Source organism: Epinephelus moara, chromosome 13 (assembly GCF_006386435.1).
Source record: "Epinephelus moara isolate mb chromosome 13, YSFRI_EMoa_1.0, whole genome shotgun sequence".
Taxonomy (NCBI): domain Eukaryota; kingdom Metazoa; phylum Chordata; class Actinopteri; order Perciformes; family Serranidae; genus Epinephelus; species Epinephelus moara.
Window position 1 is genome coordinate 20,171,578 of NC_065518.1, and position 18,042 is coordinate 20,189,619.

At 40.9% G+C, this 18,042-nt stretch overlaps 2 protein-coding genes across 5 annotated transcripts; one reads left to right on the forward strand and one right to left on the reverse strand.

Annotated features, from left to right (window-relative positions):
- The first annotated feature begins 1,953 nt into the window (after positions 1-1,953).
- Positions 1,954-8,873, forward strand: pagr1 (PAXIP1 associated glutamate-rich protein 1). Of its 4 annotated transcripts, none has more exons than XM_050059131.1 (5): positions 1,954-2,132; positions 2,413-2,622; positions 4,513-4,846; positions 4,940-5,028; positions 5,129-8,873. In XM_050059131.1, the coding sequence occupies exons 2-5, from the start codon at positions 2,454-2,456 to the stop codon at positions 5,362-5,364; spliced, it is 828 nt and encodes a 275-aa protein (XP_049915088.1). In that variant the 5' UTR covers positions 1,954-2,132; positions 2,413-2,453; the 3' UTR covers positions 5,365-8,873. The 4 variants fall into 4 exon arrangements, with proteins under 4 accessions (XP_049915088.1, XP_049915085.1, XP_049915086.1 ...); XM_050059128.1 differs by having other exon boundaries at positions 2,416-2,622; XM_050059129.1 differs by having other exon boundaries at positions 1,954-2,116.
- Positions 8,120-18,042, reverse strand: tlcd3bb (TLC domain containing 3Bb). Its single transcript, XM_050059126.1, has 7 exons — positions 17,583-18,042; positions 16,046-16,250; positions 15,708-15,791; positions 14,904-15,129; positions 13,061-13,156; positions 11,979-12,088; positions 8,120-10,179 (listed from the first exon to the last, which is right to left on the reverse strand). The coding sequence occupies exons 2-7, from the start codon at positions 16,168-16,170 to the stop codon at positions 9,912-9,914; spliced, it is 909 nt and encodes a 302-aa protein (XP_049915083.1). The 5' UTR covers positions 16,171-16,250; positions 17,583-18,042; the 3' UTR covers positions 8,120-9,911.

Genomic DNA, 18,042 nt, shown 5'->3' on the forward strand with positions numbered 1-18,042 from the left:
CACCATGAACCAATCAGAACTCGCCTTCTTCTTCTCTTCTCCATTATTGGTGGATCGCAAGAAGCTTTGCCTGCACACCGCCACCTACTGTACAAGAGTGTATAACATGATATCAATTTACCTGATTTCCTACATTCTTCTGTCGTTTTAGAAAGTAAAAAAGTGCCTTCCTGGTGACCCTTACCTCCTCCTCCTCTCTTTCCATCAAATACCACTCTTGCCACGCCTCCAGAACTATTTTACTCAACCTTTCCCTCTCCATCTCATACATAGTGCAATGCAATTAGATATGTATTAAATCTTCTCTGACAGTTGTTGTGACTGTATGCTTTCCAAAACAGCTGATGAGTCTGTGCACACCACCATCCTATCAGGCCTGACCTCTTCAACCCAATGTAAAGCAATAATGGCTGCCAATAGTTCTGTTGTATACACAGATAACTGGTCTGACAGTCTTTTGGAAGCAGACATTTTGAACCTGGGGATATACACACTGTCTCCCACACACTCCTGTTTATTCTTAGAGCCATCCGTGTAGGTTTTAAGATAATTGCAATAATTATTCCTTGATCATACACTTGTTTTAACTCATACTTCACTCATTTGCCATTCGCTTGACTTTTCCTAAATACTCTGTCTTTACTCCTGGGAAAAGGCACAAAGGTGCTACTAACCGGGGTGGATCTGGTGAACTCTGATGCCTCAATTCTATATGTCCTCATTCTTTCTTCTATTGTCCATCCAAACCAACACCCCTGGAACATAGTCTTTCCAACACTCCTGCAGTGACTCTTAGCTAGGTTTTCCTCCCCACTTCCTTTCAACTCCAGTGGTGTCTCTACTGCTTCTATTAGTGCTGCATTGATAGGGGTTGACTTAATAGCTGCTATACATAACTGTAATGCCCTAACTGTAGTCTCTCCACTTTTTCTTTATTTCACATTTCCTTGTGAACATAGAGACAATAATATGAGAGAACATAATGGAAGATCAGAGATTAAGGAACAATAAAGAAACAGACAAACAATGCCAGGGGTTACAAACAAATTGTGACACAGATAAATAAAAGATATGCAATAAAATTATACCACAAGATAAATTACCACTCTAATAGAATCTTAAACTTGGAGTACAAGTCCTGATGTAGGATTCTGCTTCCCTTTTAAAAGTACAGAAAGAGGCTTTACTTTTTAACACTTTATATTTATGGATATAAAACTTCAAAGTACAAAAGCATCATAGATTTAGTCTAATATAAAGTGACAGATACCTCGCCACAGACTCAGAGTGTGTTTGCAAGTCCAGAACAAATGGGAGACAGTCTCTGGGTGCATGTTACAAAATGTGCATATGGTGTCAATGACCTTCTTGAACCTGAAAATGACTTGACAGGGTAATGTATGAGCCTACAGGAAATCTCTTTAACTTTGTTAACCACTAGATATATATCAGGGAGAGACCATATTATTGTCCTATCCACTTTTAGTAGTGATGTTTTTGCTGCTGCTCCATATACTATAGTATAGTATGTACATATAGTTGTATACTACACAACCATAATCCATTGTGCGTATTTGTCTGCCCCCAGCTGCATCCAGCCACAGCCAATCAGAACTCGCTCAAACATTGGCGCCTATATGACGTCTAGCGCCCTTATTCAAAAGATTTACTCGTACATCGAATATAACATTCAACCTTCACGTATATAAACATTTACATACACATTTTAAAATAAGAAATCGTCGTTAAAAGTGAAGTTAAAGACGTTTATTAAAATTTCGGCCGACATGAATTCAGCCCTGTGTGCGTTTGCGCGCTGCACAGGAAGTCATGCAAAGTAGATCTCTACTACAAACAGTTCAGCTGCTGACGGCCGCTCGCGCTGTCGACGGTTTATCCACATGACGTGTTATCAGCGGACATGCGCAGTGTAACAGAACCGAGTACATCGTCACACAGCACTCTGATCCAAAATGGCGCTATGTTTACGTCTCTGTATTATCGTGTATTATCTCTAGCGAGTCTCATGGAGAGTTTCGGTGATTATATTCGCCGGGGAAGATAATTTGACATAACGTTTAGCTACGACAGTGATCCTCGACAAGCCGGGCACTCGGTAATGACAATTTAAGGCACGTATCTTATCTAATTGTAATTTGCTGTTTACAAATAGCTGACGGTTAGGCCTGACGTTAGCTCGCTAGTTAACTTAAAAAGGGACAAAAATGCGTTTAATATGCGTCTTTGTTTACTGTTTACCATTCAGCAAAGTTAACCGCTTTCATTAGGCTAACGTTAGCAGTTAAACGTTGTAGACATGACACTACTTTTGGCTAGCTCTCTCAAAGAACTCTTATCTCACCTACTTTCAGTTTCACTATAATCTTTTTCATAACCCATGCTTGTGTTTAGCAGATCCGTGGCTATAGAGTTGACCAGCAGCAGCAGGAAGGATGCAGGCTGAGGCCACAGACACTACACTGAGAGAGGGCATAGAGGCTCTGGGTGTGAAGGACACAGAGAAACCTGCAGCAGTCAAAGAGGAAGAGGACAGCACAGAGCACCAGGACTCAGAGATGACAGCTGCCACAGAGGAGGATACAGCAACCAAGGATGAAAAGGGTAACTCCAAATTACTGACAGACATTTAATATCTGCAGCTACACAACTTAAAAGCACACACAGTAGACAAAGTTTTACCATGAAGGAAAAAGTCTTTATTCAGAGTTGTGTAAGAGTTTTAAGAGGGGACACATCTCCCTCAGTATTAGAGCATGTGCATTTGTCTCCCCCAATAAAAACATGAACGTAGCAGAGGACATATACACCATAAATTGATGCAGAAAGGGCAGAAAATGGTGCATAAATATCGTATCATAATATCGTAACATCACACAGTGCCAGGTATCGATGTTTTATTTTATAAATTATTTATATTGCAAATACAAATTAAACTTTAGGTATCCTACTAGAACAAAATAGTCAGTTGCCTTTTCAGTCCACTACATACATTTTGCTGCAAATAAAATGGTTTAAGTTTGATGAACAGACTGAAAACTAGATAACACAGATGCTGACAGTTTTCCTTTAGGACATAATTTACAGTTTAAAAAAGGTAATAATATAAAGGTAAATATATGTTTTATCGCAGTACTACGCACATTGCAACACGTTTAAAATTGCAATAATATTGTATCATGACTGAAGTATCATGATACTATCGAATCATGGAGCCTCCCTCCAGTATTGAAACAAAAAATACGTCCTTGTCACAGTATGATTTATGTGTAGTAGTGTTGTCATGATACTGGAATTTATAACTTCAATACAATACCTTTAAAAATATAGCCTAGATATTTGATATTACTTTCCATACTATGTGGGCAATTGATAATGACGACCTAAAATTGTTTTTGTGTGTATTAAAAGATCAATATAATAAGGCTATAACTTGACAGCCACCACTTTCCTTTTCTTGGTTGGTAGCAGAGAACAGCAGAATCACAGTAATAAACACTAACAGTACGTAAGCGTGAGAAAGCCCAGCTGGTGCCAGTGTATTGATACTGCAAAACAAATGAGTACTGAAACTGTTTAAAATTTTCATAACTGATTTGCATGGATAAATCCATATTGTTGACAACATGAGTACAAATGACTCCGTCAAATACACCGTCTGGCCTGTACCATGCCATACACTGTATGGGTTGTAGCTACAGCTGTAGTGGGTCAATCACACGTGACCTAAACTATACAAACAGTCATTTTATTCAGATACAGGTACAAATAGGATAGAATGCAGTTACCGCTTTGCTAGAGAAGTTTCAGTACTACTTGGTACAGGGTTATTTCAGGTCAATACCTTGGAAGGTATTGAATAATGATACCCAGCCCTACTGCACATAGATTACTGAGTGGGCTTACTATGCACAGGCCCAGGGGCTCAAAGTGTCAGGGGCCCCCCCTGGCCTTCACTCGAAGAAACACGAACTGACCAGAGACACTCAAAATGAAAAAGAATCATATAACAACAAAGAAACTCACAGTTGCTACAAATAGATGCAACAGATGATGAAAGAGATGGAACACATGCAAAGAGACACATGGCAAATACAAAAAGGGGCAAAACAACCACAAAGATCCACACAATGACTATACAGAGACGGAAAGCAACTACAAAGGGACTCAAAATGACTATAAGGTCACAAAATGACTACAAAGAGACACAAAACCACAGAAAGAAGCGTAATGACTACAAAGAGATTCAAAACAACATCAAATAGATGCTGTCTGTGGGTCTTGCTCCTACTGCATGTGGGAGAGGTGGTGCAGCCATCTGCATGTCTGTACACAGGGGCCGCATTGTCTCATTACCTGCCCATGCTAGTACAGCATCACAGTATAATTTATTTGTGTATATACATATATAAATGTGACCAACATGTAATGTACTGAAGTGCTTTAATCCTGCTTTTGTTAAACTGACTCTAAGCATTTTTGCTGCTTTCTCAGATGGAGACACAGATGCAGCAGCAGGAGAAGCACACAAGGATGAACCTCAGGCAGACACAGGGGTGGACGGTGAAGAGGGAAAGCAGGCCACAGGGGAGGATGGCGAATGGGAGCTTGTGTACAGCGATGAGGAAATGGAGGACCCCAAAAACTGGATGCCCCCTCCTGCTGAGATCAAAAGACTCTATGAGCTCCTCTCTAAAGGGGAGATGCTGGAACTGAACTTTGTGCCCCTTCCCAGGAGGCCCCCGACACCTGAACGCACCCCCTCGCCTGAAAGAGACGAGGAGGAGGAGGCAGCGAAGGAAAGGGAGAGGGAGGAGAGAGAACGCAGGTCAGTATAGACGAGTTTTTTCGCATCATTTCTTCTGTAAGGGTTTGGTTTTGTGTGCAGGTGATGTTAAGCCTTGTGACTTTTTTTTCCCAGGCCTCCAACACCGACTGAGTTTGACTTCGATGAAGAGCAAACACAAGCCACTCCGAAAAATGCCTTCATGAACAGACGCAGAACACCAGGTACTCACCACTGAGAATTTTAAAACCTTCGCTTAGCTCTTCACTGTTGGGTTGTGGTTTTGGGAAAATCCAATTGACGTTGTTTCCTCCTCTCTCTCAGGATCTTCAGCCCGCTCCTCCGTGAAAAGAGAAGCCCGGCTGGACAAAGTGCTGTCAGACATGAAGCGCCACCGCAAAATCGAGGAGCACATCATGCGCACGGGTCGAGATCTCTTCAAGAGCGAAAAGAAGCTGGAGGAGGCCCTCTCGCCGAACAGCCAGAAGGAGCGGGAGAAGGAGAGGGAACGAGACAGCAACCCCAACACCATCTTCTCCCCGAGACAGAGGAGATACTGAAGTATTAAGAGACGAGGACTGGCCCGCGGGCAAATTAAGGCCAAGAGCTTTCCCAGGCAAAACTTGAATTTTTTTATGTGACGAGTTTTGTATGTTTTCTATGTGTGTTTTGTATGTTGGCAATAAACATTTTAACCCTGGAGAATGTTAACGGTTGTAATCAGTGTGCGGTAAGGGTGGCTGTTCGGGATAAAAATCCTTTGTAACAGAAACGGAAGTTCGTGCAACTTCATTGATAAAATAAGATATTGATTGTATATTTTTGGCTAATGGAATCAAATACCTGGGAAATTAAGGTATTTTATCACATTTATGCAAAAATTGCAATAAAGCAGTTGTTACCGACACGTCGATGGCCTATGAGTACTACCAAGAGATGCTAACCTTTTAACATCCACCTGTTTTTGTATTTTTTGCATAATGTATACACAAATGAAAAAGCTTATAATGAAGGACCTGTACAGCCAAAGTGCATGTATAAGGCTTCATTTTAAAGGTATCATCTTCTATTTTCTTTTTTGTTTTGGTTTTTTGGCATGTGGCTAAAACACAGCCTTAACTACATCAGTTCAAACATGGCTCAAGAGAGGTTTCGTGTCCCTCGACCACCTTCTAGAGACGGTAGACCGTCTACATTTTGTCAGCCACACCTGTTTAAAATTTATACATCGTGCTCATTGTGAGCTCAGGTTGCCCACAAGGACTAATGAATTTATGATCAATGAGAAATATTTTAGATCGTTAAAATATGCTGATGACATGGCCTTAGTTGGTCTTTTACAGCAGACAGACCCATCGGATGAAGCACCCTACATGGCCCACGCTAAGGCCCTCCAAACAATGTCACATCAGCAAGTTAGAAGTTTATGTGGCCAAGACTAAAGAATTATTTGCACAAATAAGATCTGAAGACAGAGCCGATTTCACTCTTTGGCCAACGTGTTGAAACTGGAAAATTTGAAAGACATTGGTATGTCTCTTGACTCCAATCTGAACTTCTCTGGAAATACTGAATATATTTTCAAGAGATGCTCAAAGCAACTTTATCTTCCTAGAAAACTCAGTGGTTTCAGAGTTAGTCAGCAGAAATTAGAATTAGTGTATAGAACCATGGTTGAGAGTATCTCAACTCTCTAGGATTGTAACTATGGCAGGTAAAATAATTGGCAGGCCACAAAATCCCTTGACCCAACTCTTTACAGAAAGGACAAGGAAGAAAGCAATGGGTATATTGGCAGATAGCTGCCACCCTCTCTTTAGCCAGTTTGAGCTCTTGAGCTCCAGGAGGCATTATAGTCAACTAAAAATGTACTGAAGAAGTCCTTCATCCCAAGTGCCATCAGTATCCTTAACTCAACAACTCAAGACAATGAGCTGATTTAATGTGTTTAAGTGTTTTGTAATGACTTAACAGGCTTGTCTTGGTATTTATCTGTTTTTTTTATAACCTTGTCTTTTATATTTGGTGAGCCGAAGACAGATTCCCACCTATGGCAGACAATAAAGGTATATTTTATGGATTCTGGCACCCTCTAGTGGCTCACTTTACCTTATGATGGAGCAGTGATGGCCATGTTAGGCTTAGGTATTTTTCAACCTGGACCCATGTTTTGTGTCTAAGTGACTGATGGAAACAGTTTTTGAAACTGGACCAGTATTGAGTGACACCACTGCAGCTGTATTGGAGAAACAGGCTGCAGTATAACCAGTACGGGCAATTGTGCATCATCAATTTACATCCACTAAAAGTGTTAATGCCACAAGCAGGCTCAAATTTCTATTTCAAGTGTAAGAAAACATTACAGAAAGGACCCTAAATGAAATGTTTTTCTTTACCTGTCACTGGTCAGTTTGTTAATGTGACCAAGTTTCACACAAGGAGAAGTCTCGCTCTGATATCTCGCGAGAAGTGACTTATTGCGGGGAAAACAAGTGGAAACATCAGTGAGAGTTGGAGAGGAGTGCTGGAAATATTTTGTGGTGCTGAGTACAAAAAAGCTAGCTTATTCATTTATTCATTCATTGTCCGTAACCGCTTATCCTGCTAGTGGTTGCTGGGGGGGCTGGAGCCTATCCCAGCTGACATTGGGCAAGAGGCAGGGTACACCCTGGACAGGTCACCAGACTATCACAGGGCTGACACATAGAGACAGACAACCATTCACACTCACATTCACACCTACGGACAATTTAAGTCACCAATTAACCTGCATGTCTTTGCACTGTGGGAGGAAGCTGGAGTACCCAGAGAAAACCCACACTGACATGGGGAGAATATGCAAACTCGGCACAGAAGGGCTGGCCTAGCCTAGCTTTGTGTTATCTAAATGACTTTCAGAGTCAAAGCTAAGTATTGAGGTGATTTTGACAACATGGATAAGTTTTCACGAGACTTCTTCTTCAGCGCAAGCTTGTTTACACACAGACCAGACTGGTGAAAGGTAAGAGGAGATGTTGAATTTCTCTGTAGGGTCCTTTCTATGTTGTCATACAGTCATGACTACAATCTCTGTCTTTCAGTGGCATAAAGTGGCGTAAATTGAGGGTGCATAAGTGCCTGAAGTGATTAAAGTGTAGCCTATTTCACAGCGCTCTCACTCAATACTGGGCCAATTTCAGAGATTATTCTTCCCATTAGTCACTTAGATACAAACGTGAAAATAGGGTTCAAAAATTGCAAAAAATTCCCTTCAAAACTAGGTTTATAATTGTAAAAGAATTATCCATCATCAACAAAAAAAGACTCGAGGCAGGCTCAGGACAGAGAAGTATATTTTAGCTAAGTTGGAGTAACAATACAGCCTTCACATAAGGCTCAGAAGCATATAGTATATGTATGCATAAATATGCATTCAAAACCACAAACCAAATAAATAAATAAATAAATACTTACAAATAAATAACGAGCATTTTGTGGAATATACAGTACATCAGTTGAAATGTTTTAGTATTGTCAAGAAGCAGTACCTTAGGAGTTCATGGAACTGGGGGGAATGGATGTTCTGTGTTCAACATGCCCACAGTTGTCCAGATGTTTTTGGCACACGCTGCCCTGTCTCGATGGTTTCTGAGCTTTGTTTTATTTTTTTATTTTTTTCTTGACCCATTTCCAGGACAGTGAAGCTGCTTTAAACAAACATAAAATGATAAAACTAGCCAGTTTGTTCGTAACAGGTTCATAGAACCAGCGGCTCAAATAAACGGCTAAACGACCAAAGCAATTATGTAAAAGGCTTTACACAAGTCGGACTTAATAACAATGGTTAAAAAATAAACGAGCAACGTCATCAGAGGTTGCCGTGGACAAATGTGCCGCATGTCAATCACAAGGGAATGCTTCCCTATGAGCTTATTTGTCTTTTGTTTCCCTTCAAACTGCAACAAAGCAAGTCCCCTGACAAAGCGATAAATACTCAAATCCTATGGATCCCTCACTGAAATACTTCAGCCAATCAAATGGATAGTTTGAGATTTATATCAGCACCAAACTGAAAAAAGAAAAAAACAAACACTCATTTTAAAGTGACTGCTACTGTGCATCACTTCCTCGTATGCAAAAAACACTTTGTGATACCAGTACATGGAATGAAGTCATATCTACACTGAAACGAGAAGCACTGTCGTTAACGTCTGGGGAAGGTTTGCATACACTAAGCTGGAAAACGGTGAAATGTTTCAATGCTGAAATGTTCGAAACATCGGATGCAGAAATGAGACAGAACCTGAAAAAATAAATTAAAATCAACGCTGACCTAATACTGACATGGAAATAAGGACAATTTTACATCGGCTATGTACACCCGTCACGTTGTTCCTCTTCCTTCCCCTCCGAGGATAAAAATAAATTAAAAACCGAAAGAAACTGCAAAGAATGGGGGGGGGAAAGGGATAAGGCAGCAGAATACAGTCTTACGAGATTATCTCCCTTCTAAAGATGAGTCAGTCTGCAGGTTGGTTACATTTTGTTAGAGTGACAGTGACTACATAGAGGATACAGATATTGAACACTAACAAGTCAAAATACTGCTTAGCCGGGATTTTTTTTTCTTTTTTGAAGGTCTTCTTCATTACTAAACTGAATGAGGCCTTCCATCTACAGCAAATGTACTAACATACAATATAATACATTCCTATTCTCCTGCTCTTCCTATACCGTGAGGCAGAGAGGACTGAATTTGATCTACATGAGGGAAATAGCCACCTAAGCTCGCTATACATCCAGGCAAATTCCTCTCAGGTCAGTGCATTTTCCTATCTGTCACAGTGCCCGATGACATCTTTAAATACTGAGTGCACTAACCCTCCGCTTGGTTCCTACAAACTTGGACACTGAAGTAGATGGAGGCCAGCAACCAAATCTTTTTTGACTGCTGGCCGCGAACACTTCAGCACGATTTGAGGCCATTGTCTGTAGCTTTCTTCGTATTGCTACTAGTTTCAAGTCTCACTTTTTTCCCCCTCACAGCTTTCTTTCCTTTACATACTCATTGGTACATTCGCCTTCCTTCCCTCCCCGTCCCATCCCGCCCCCCCCCCCTCCACTCTTCTCAGTGAGTGGTGAGCTCAGGCTCTGAGGAGCGCGTGCTGTAGCCGTTGGCAGGCTGGGGCAGTGTGTTACCATCCGTCTGCCTCTCCTTGGCTGCGCCTGTGGTCGGACGTGGTCTCTGAGAGCGTGAGGTGCCTGTGAATAGTCGTAGGGCGCCCCTGCAAATGAGGGAGAACCAGTAGAGCTGGGGGGCCATGAGCAGAGCAGCACCAAGGTTACAGTGCCAGGGCACCGACAGGGGGACCATGTGGAAGGGAATGGACGCGTACCTGGATCCAAAGACAAAGTATTGTAAACACATGTTCTGATTCTTACATCCTTGAAGAATAACTTTGGTACTTTTCAACCTGGACCTTTTGTTCCCATGTTTTTGTGTCTAAGTGAATAATGGGATCAACAATTTTGAAACTGTCCAGTGAAACGGGCTGCAATGTATTCACTACGGGCATTTGCGCACCATCACTTTACGTCCACTGAAAGTGCTTGTTTTTGCCACTGACAGACTCATGTTATTGTTGTTAGTGTTTGACAACATTATGGAAAGGATCCCATCAGAGGTCAACGTTTTGTGAAAGAGTAAGATGTCTTCAGGTGTCTACAGGTATCTGACACCTGAATGTAATGCTTTTTAAGATCTGCTCAAAATCATTTTAATATAATGCTAAGTATAGAATATATGCAGGTTTTATTTATGTAGGAATATGGTCATTAGAGTGACTTAGGTTTGCCAACAGGTAAGTCTTAGTACAAAGTAAAGAGACAGTATGGTGGGTTTAAAGATTTGTAACATCAAAAATGTGGACTTTCACACAGACGAGCTTGACTCATTTAGGCAAAAATGAAATTAAAAGATGGATAAATTAAATTACATAAAATGTTTTAGGCAATTACAACCTCACAAATTCAAATTTAAGACTTTTTTTAATGACTTTTAAGGCCTTATATTTACAAAATTGAATTTTAGACACTTTAAAACTTTTTAAGGACCTGCAGACACCCTGACGATCCTTTCTGTTTAACTAGAGACAGCACGGAAATCACCGTCAATCCAACTAGAGGACATTTAAATAAAAATTAAATTTTACTGTCTTAAAACACACTTTATTTAAAGTCAACAGAAACAATAAACACAAAAGTTGTCTTCGTTTCCAGCTCTGGTTTGGTTGAAACAAACCCTGACTTCACCCAGTTAGATGTGAAAATACGCTAGCCCTTTACACCCTAAAATTACGGTTTATTTAACCCTTTGAAACCTGAGCAAATTGGCTTAAATTCTTTTAAATATGCGGGAAGAAGGCAATGAACAAAGAAAGGAAAGACCCCAAAAAATAAGCGTGAAATTAGTAAAAAGAGAAAATAAAAAATGAGAAAATTTGTAAAATAAAAAAAGTTAAACAAACAAGGAAATTACCTAAAAATAGTGCTTTAAATTAAAAAAAAAACAAAAAAAAAAACCCTGTACCATTTTTACATTTAATAATAATTATTTCCCTAGCTTTTTTCTGTTTTCCATATTTTTAACAATAATTTTCAGATTTTTTTTTTGCAATTTCTTACCAGGTCACTTATTCTCCTTTTCCCCAAATATTTTTGAAAGAAATCGCCCCAGTCTGCTTAGGATTCAAAGGTCTAAATACTTAATACTAATAATACTAAAGGCGCCTGAAAGCAGCACAATAAAAGTGATGTCGCTCCAGGTTTCAAAGGGTTAAATGGAGTCTGGTGGGTTTGGTGATACATGTCATGGCTGTTTCTGGTTTAACTAAAAGGATCTTGCCTTTTAACAAAAAGCTTTATCTCTGTAGGGAATGTTGTCAGACACTTATAATAACAAACCGAGTCTGTCAGTGGCAAAAAAACAAGCACTTTTAATGGACCATTTTCAAAAACTGTTGTTGCCATTAGTCACTTAGATACAAAAACATGGGACAACAGGGCCCAGAGTAACAAATACCAAAGTTACTCTTTAATACATAACGCAGACATCACGTGGCTGTTTAAGTTACCGACCCAAAGCTGAGCGAGGCAGCAGAACATGAGAAAAACAGAGATGGAAAGACAGACATACCTTCCATAGACGTAGTAGAGGTAAGGGAAGAGGAGGACTCGACAGATGAAAAAAGTGATCAGCATAAGAGCCCCATTCACTTTGTGCAGGAGAGTGTGTTGCTGTTTGTACTGAGAGCAGAGAGAAACAAGAGGGAGAGGTAAAGAGAGAGAAAGAAAAGCAAGCAGTACAGTTCGGTGAAAGCTGACGGGGTTAATCCTTCTTGCCATCATTTCACCGTTAACACTAACATTGTTATATCTGTTAATACTATCTGCACGGACTGGACACTTGGCGATGGAGAGCAGGGTGTGCCATGCAACTGGGTGGACACTGATTTTTACAGGGCAGTGTGTGTGTCAGTGAAGCCGTCTTTTTGTTTTTATATTTGCAGATGACTTAACTTTTATATCGAACAGTCAACCTGCTCCAGTGAGATAAAGAGGACAAGCTTACACACATTTCTCTGCTAAAAAAGGGTTTTCCTCTTGCCCATTCACAATCCTAGAATCACATGGCACCCCATTAATGAATACTCTATTGTTTTTTATTCTATAGGTATAAGACGACAGCTCTACAAGCCACAGCTTTTAGTCAGCTGTTGTTTATCAAACAGCCACATGCACTGTTGCCAGGGACGGGAGGAGCAGGGTGTTGAGTGATAGAGGGTAGAGGGACAACCTGATATTGTATCTGCTGTATATCCAGCCTAAATACTAGGGGCTATATTCAGAGGCTAACAGCTGTGGGAGCCTCTGATGGGGGGGACAAGCAGAAAGCAGTGGAGGGAAAACCTTCACCCAGACACCGAAACGTTGCACACACACCCACACAAACGTAAAGCTAACACGGGGGGGGGGGTGCAGCTCCTACAATGGTGTATTCAAGCAAACTGTTACCAATTAATGAGTGATGTTTCTGACAGCGCTGTTCACGACAACATGAGTCGATGGGCATGAACAAGCTGCATGCTGGGAAATATACTCTCCATTGAATAAACAGTGAGGGGAAAAGAAGTGGAGAGTGCAGAAGAACTTTAGTGTGACACATGCACATGCAACGACACACCCGAATATCACTTAAGGCTGAACCAAGACGCTTACCTGGATGAGTATTTTTCCTAAGCAGACGGATGGAGTGCTGAGCTCAGCCATGAACATTATACCCTGGAAATAATCTCCCTTTCCTTGTCGCCAAAACTAGAGAGAGAAAAAGAAGATGATTATTTGTCTAAAATCCAATTACAGCTTTGTGCCTTTGTGGACTTTCTGGTACATTTGCAATAAATATCCCTCTGTAAATAAATACCTAACTGGAGGCAACAAGTAATACATTTTTGGAGATGTAATTTCTACTTTACCCAGAGTCACACAAACATGTGGGTGGGTGTTTTAATGTCATGCTGAACTCGTGGTACACAGTGAACTTTGAATAGCTTGTTTAATTAAGATCTATGGTATCAAGTAGCAACTTCTCTCAAACAGGGGGAAATACACTGTTAGAACTTCTCCAAAAATGGAAACTGGTTTCATTAGTTTTAAGCAGAGGTGTGGGCTTACATCACAAAGCTTGGACTCTAATCACAAATCTGATGACTTTAGACTTAACAAAATCAAAAAAGACTTGCAGCTCGACTTGGACTTTGACACGACTCATGACTTCACTTGGACTTGAGCCTTTTGACTTGAAAATACTTGATACCTTCACCCCAAGCCTGAAGACTAAAAGGTACGCAAGTTGAAAAATGTGCCTGAACCAATTCATTTCCATTATTCATTCCCAGCAAGTCGACACTTAATTCCCTAGATCTACTTTGTTTGAACCAATCCAACAGCATCCAGCCAAGTAGAAGGAGAAAACCATGAAAAACTAACACTGCGTTACTGAGCGCCAACTCCAAAAATTACAGCAAAAATAATTTCATTAGCGCACAACAACTATGCAGTGGTCAATAAATACTAATTGCAATATGTAAATTGTGCAGATTGCAACCCAACAACTTCCAACAAACTTGTTTTAACAGTATACATTTGTACAAATCTTAAAAAATGTTCAGGGTTTTCGTGAATTTAATATATTACTCTGTTGTTAAATTGTTATTACATTTGGTTAAAGGTACAGTATGACTTGTCTAGGACTCGAAACTCAAAGTTTAGGACTTGAACGCCAAGACCTGAGAGTTACTTGTGACCTGCAAAACAGTGACTTGGTCCCACCTCTGATTTTAAATATAAATGACCTTATATCACCTCTCTAATCCATGCATTTACACGCACACATGGCTATGGCAGCTACTGGCCCTGGATAACTACCTTTACAACTATAAACTACAGAAAAGCTGCAATAATTAGTTGTTCAACAGAATGTTTGCACATATTTTGATAATCAATTAGTTGTTTCATTCAGCAAAAAATTACAAGTATTTACCGATTTCATCTTCTCATACTTGGATTTTTTTTAAATTTTCTCTTTTACTTGTCTTAACAGCAAAGTAAACTGAATTTCTTTGGGTTTTCTGATGTTTTATACACCAAACGACTAATGATAGAGAAAATAGCTGGCAGATTTATTGCTAATAAAAAGCATTTGTTAGCTGCAGACCTTATAATGCAGTTATTTTGGAAAACAAAATTCCAACTATGATGTAGTTTTTAAGACTTTGTGTGTACTAACAAAATACTGTCTTCTGGAGAGATAAATTAGTTTAATCACACCCCTCGGTATACCTTCATAATGCACCGTCATAATGCACATTTAAGACATAAAGACTCACTCTGAATAAAATAGAAACCAAAAAGAACAATTCCCCCATAACCTCAATGTTCCTTTACAACATGATAAAACCTAACTAAGAATAGAAAGCTGCACAGAGATAATTAGTGCTATACTTCTCCCTTGCTTCACTTAAATCCAAGCCCAACAAAAAGAGCAATGTGTGACAGTTACCACAGAGACGGGGAAGCAGACGGTGACCATGACAACGTGGTGCAGCACCATGAGGAACTCGCGACGCAGGTAGCTGGTCAGTGCTGTGCTCATGTGCTGGGGCGCTGCCGACGCCTCCTCGTGCCCTTTGACCCGCAGCTTGTACCAGTAGCACATGAACATTGCGTAGATGTCGTACACGAAGTAGGGAACAGCAAACATAATGTAAGTGCTAGTCAGCCAGTGCCTGTGCAGAGAGGAAGAGAAGCTGGCTTTTAAAGGAGAAAAGAAAGGATGGATACAAACAGAGCTTTGTTACCAGCATGAACACACAAGGTCAAATGTCATGTTTGCCTATTAAATTGGTGACGAAAGCAAAATTTGACATATCAGTGCAGTGACTACTCTATAAAAAGAAAAATCTCAATGGGACCCACCTCACCTGGATTTACAACCATCTGAAAGAGTGCTGAAATGCTTAAGGCAGATTTAATGAGAGAAATATCTTGAGACGGCTGAGCTTAAAACGTGTTACACTTGCTTGCACAGCACCTGACGTGTGGCTACGTGTCAGGGTAGTGACAACAAGTTACATTTTTGATTTACATTTGTAGCTGATGAATGACCCAAACTTTGCCTTAACTCATCACACTCTGTTTCCAGTCAACTCAACTCTGTGTAAGTGGGTGGATGCAAAGGTCTGGACCCTTCTTCAAGAATTGGAAATTACAAATCTTGACAGCTGATTTGTTAAATGCATTATAAAGACAGGTCAAGCTGGCCGAATGGGGCGGAATATATTCTGCCAAGCATTTCTTGACTTACTGGTCCTCGATGATGTCCTCGCAGGAAGAAGCAATGATGTAGCCAGCTGAAGAGGCCATGACTGCCTGAACTGATGAAACCAACCTGGAAGCAGGAAAGTAAACAACAAATGTGTTTCTCATTATTAAACACATCCCAAGAAAGTAGTGCCCTTACACTTTTATGCAAAAAATATGCAGCTGAAAGTGACAAAACAACCTGCCATCATAAAGAAATGTACATGAGCTCAAGTCTAAAATAACTTGGACAGCACTGCAGTAAAAGCAACACAGAAGTGCTAGAAATTTGGGGAGCACACTATTGTCATTAAAGTGCACACAAGTTTTAGAAGGTCTCACCTGGCAGACACAATGACTGCATCTCCTTCGCTCCACCTCAGTGCTGGGATTGACTTCAAGCATTGTTTGGACAGCAGAAAAAGGCCTGGAAAGAACACAGACCCAGCAGCTAGAATGGTCAGCATGGTCCCTGGCGATCTGTCTGAGAGGCAAAAAGTTCACGCGGGCAATCTGGTCCTTGAGATCCGTCGCTCTTTCCCCTTTTCTGAAACACACAAAATAGCAACGCGTGACTGAACAGCTTATATTGATCTCACTGGTGGCAACTCCCACATCTGGCTGCACCTTCTGAGATAACAAAGCACACTATCGCAGTCCAACATATGTGGCAATGCATTGTTCTAGCTTCATCTGAGGCTTTGATATATGCACAATATGAAGCGGGGTGAACAGCCCAGGCACAATGTGGGAAAGGTGTTTATATTAAATGTGAAAGAGGACAGTGCATGGGAGACTATATAAATGCTGAGTGCAGTGACAGGGGCCGAATATCACACAGAGGCCCTTTTGTGCAGCACGCTGCTCTGTCCATATAATGACACTGTACATGGTATTCACTGTCCCATGTAGTCCTGGGGCAACCATGTGGTAGTTTCATAGGGTTGCGCGGTTTGCTTACACTAGACAAGCTGACTCATTAAAAAGTTGAAGTCCATTAGCAAAATACGCATTGCGCTATTTTAAAATCCTGGACGTCGAAAATATCGACATAAGCATGGACTGCTGGTGCTCATAGCTCCTGGCAATAGTGTTACTGTTAATGTTACCTGTGTCAGAAACAAATAACGGTCCATTTATTAACAGGTAGCTAACCACATACGTGAATTGAAACCGTCTGTAGGTTGCTGTATAATTTAAGTATTCTAGCTTTGACACTGTTTGCCATATTGTTAACTGTTAATGTTAGCGTTAGCTCAACTTTGTCCAAATTACAATGCATTTGAGTGCACACATCAAATTTAATTGACACTGAACTAACGCTAACTTCGCTAACCGTTAAATACACCGGCTAGTTAAGCTAACATTAAGCTACGCGTAACGCAAATTAACAATAATTAGAATTTGGTTGTCAACTTGTTAGGAGGAAAATATGGGTCAGCTTGCATGCAAGTCTGTCAATTTAGCAAACAAATAATACTGCTAACATCAAATGCCATCCCTCGCTCTGGTAAGCATGACTAACGGTCTGCGCTGTTGAATCGCCTGCTAACAATGACGCTAGCAACTTAGCTAACGGTTAGTCACCGCTGGTTAAGTTAGCAACTGTACCGTTAAGACCAAATTCAAATAACGGTAGTTAGCAAGATGGTGACAACCTATAAGCAACACCTGATAGTTCAATGCACCATGTAGCATATTTTGTCACTCATTCGTGGACACGTTAAAATGTTCTGTTAGCTTGTTATTTGTTTGTAGCAGTTAGCGGTAGCAACTAAGCTAACCGAGACCGTTGGAAGCTAACCGCGGCTAGCTGGCTAGCAGGTTGGAGTTCACACATGTTCAGGATAAATGAAAAAAAATCTTAAACAGCATTTACACAAAGGCTCTGCAGAGTCCAGTCAGCGGCTAGTCGAGACTCGTGTCCTGCAGAGAGCGTTTAACGTTAGAGATGTCCCAGGGGTCTCCGCCTCGATGATCCGCATGTTTATGTGGCCACTTCGATGTCTGAAGGGTAGCAGCAGCGAGCTAACGCTAGCTTGCAGCAACTTAGATTGACATCTATGTGAGGGCAGCTCACTGGGAGCATTGGTGACTGGCCTGCGGTCTAAGCAAGCTCAAGCAAATAGCTAATTAAATCACGGGGGAAAACGACGGGAAAACAGAGACACGATCTGATCCAGGTGTCGAGGTGGCGCTAGCTCGTCCAGTCGCTATGTCATCTCATCTGTCTCGCAGCAGCAGAGCAGAGATGCCGCTGTCTCAGCCTCGCAGATGCAACGTTGAGTCAACGCTGTGGACTGCTGCGCCAGCTAGTTCCTACAGGTCCAGGCAGCAGC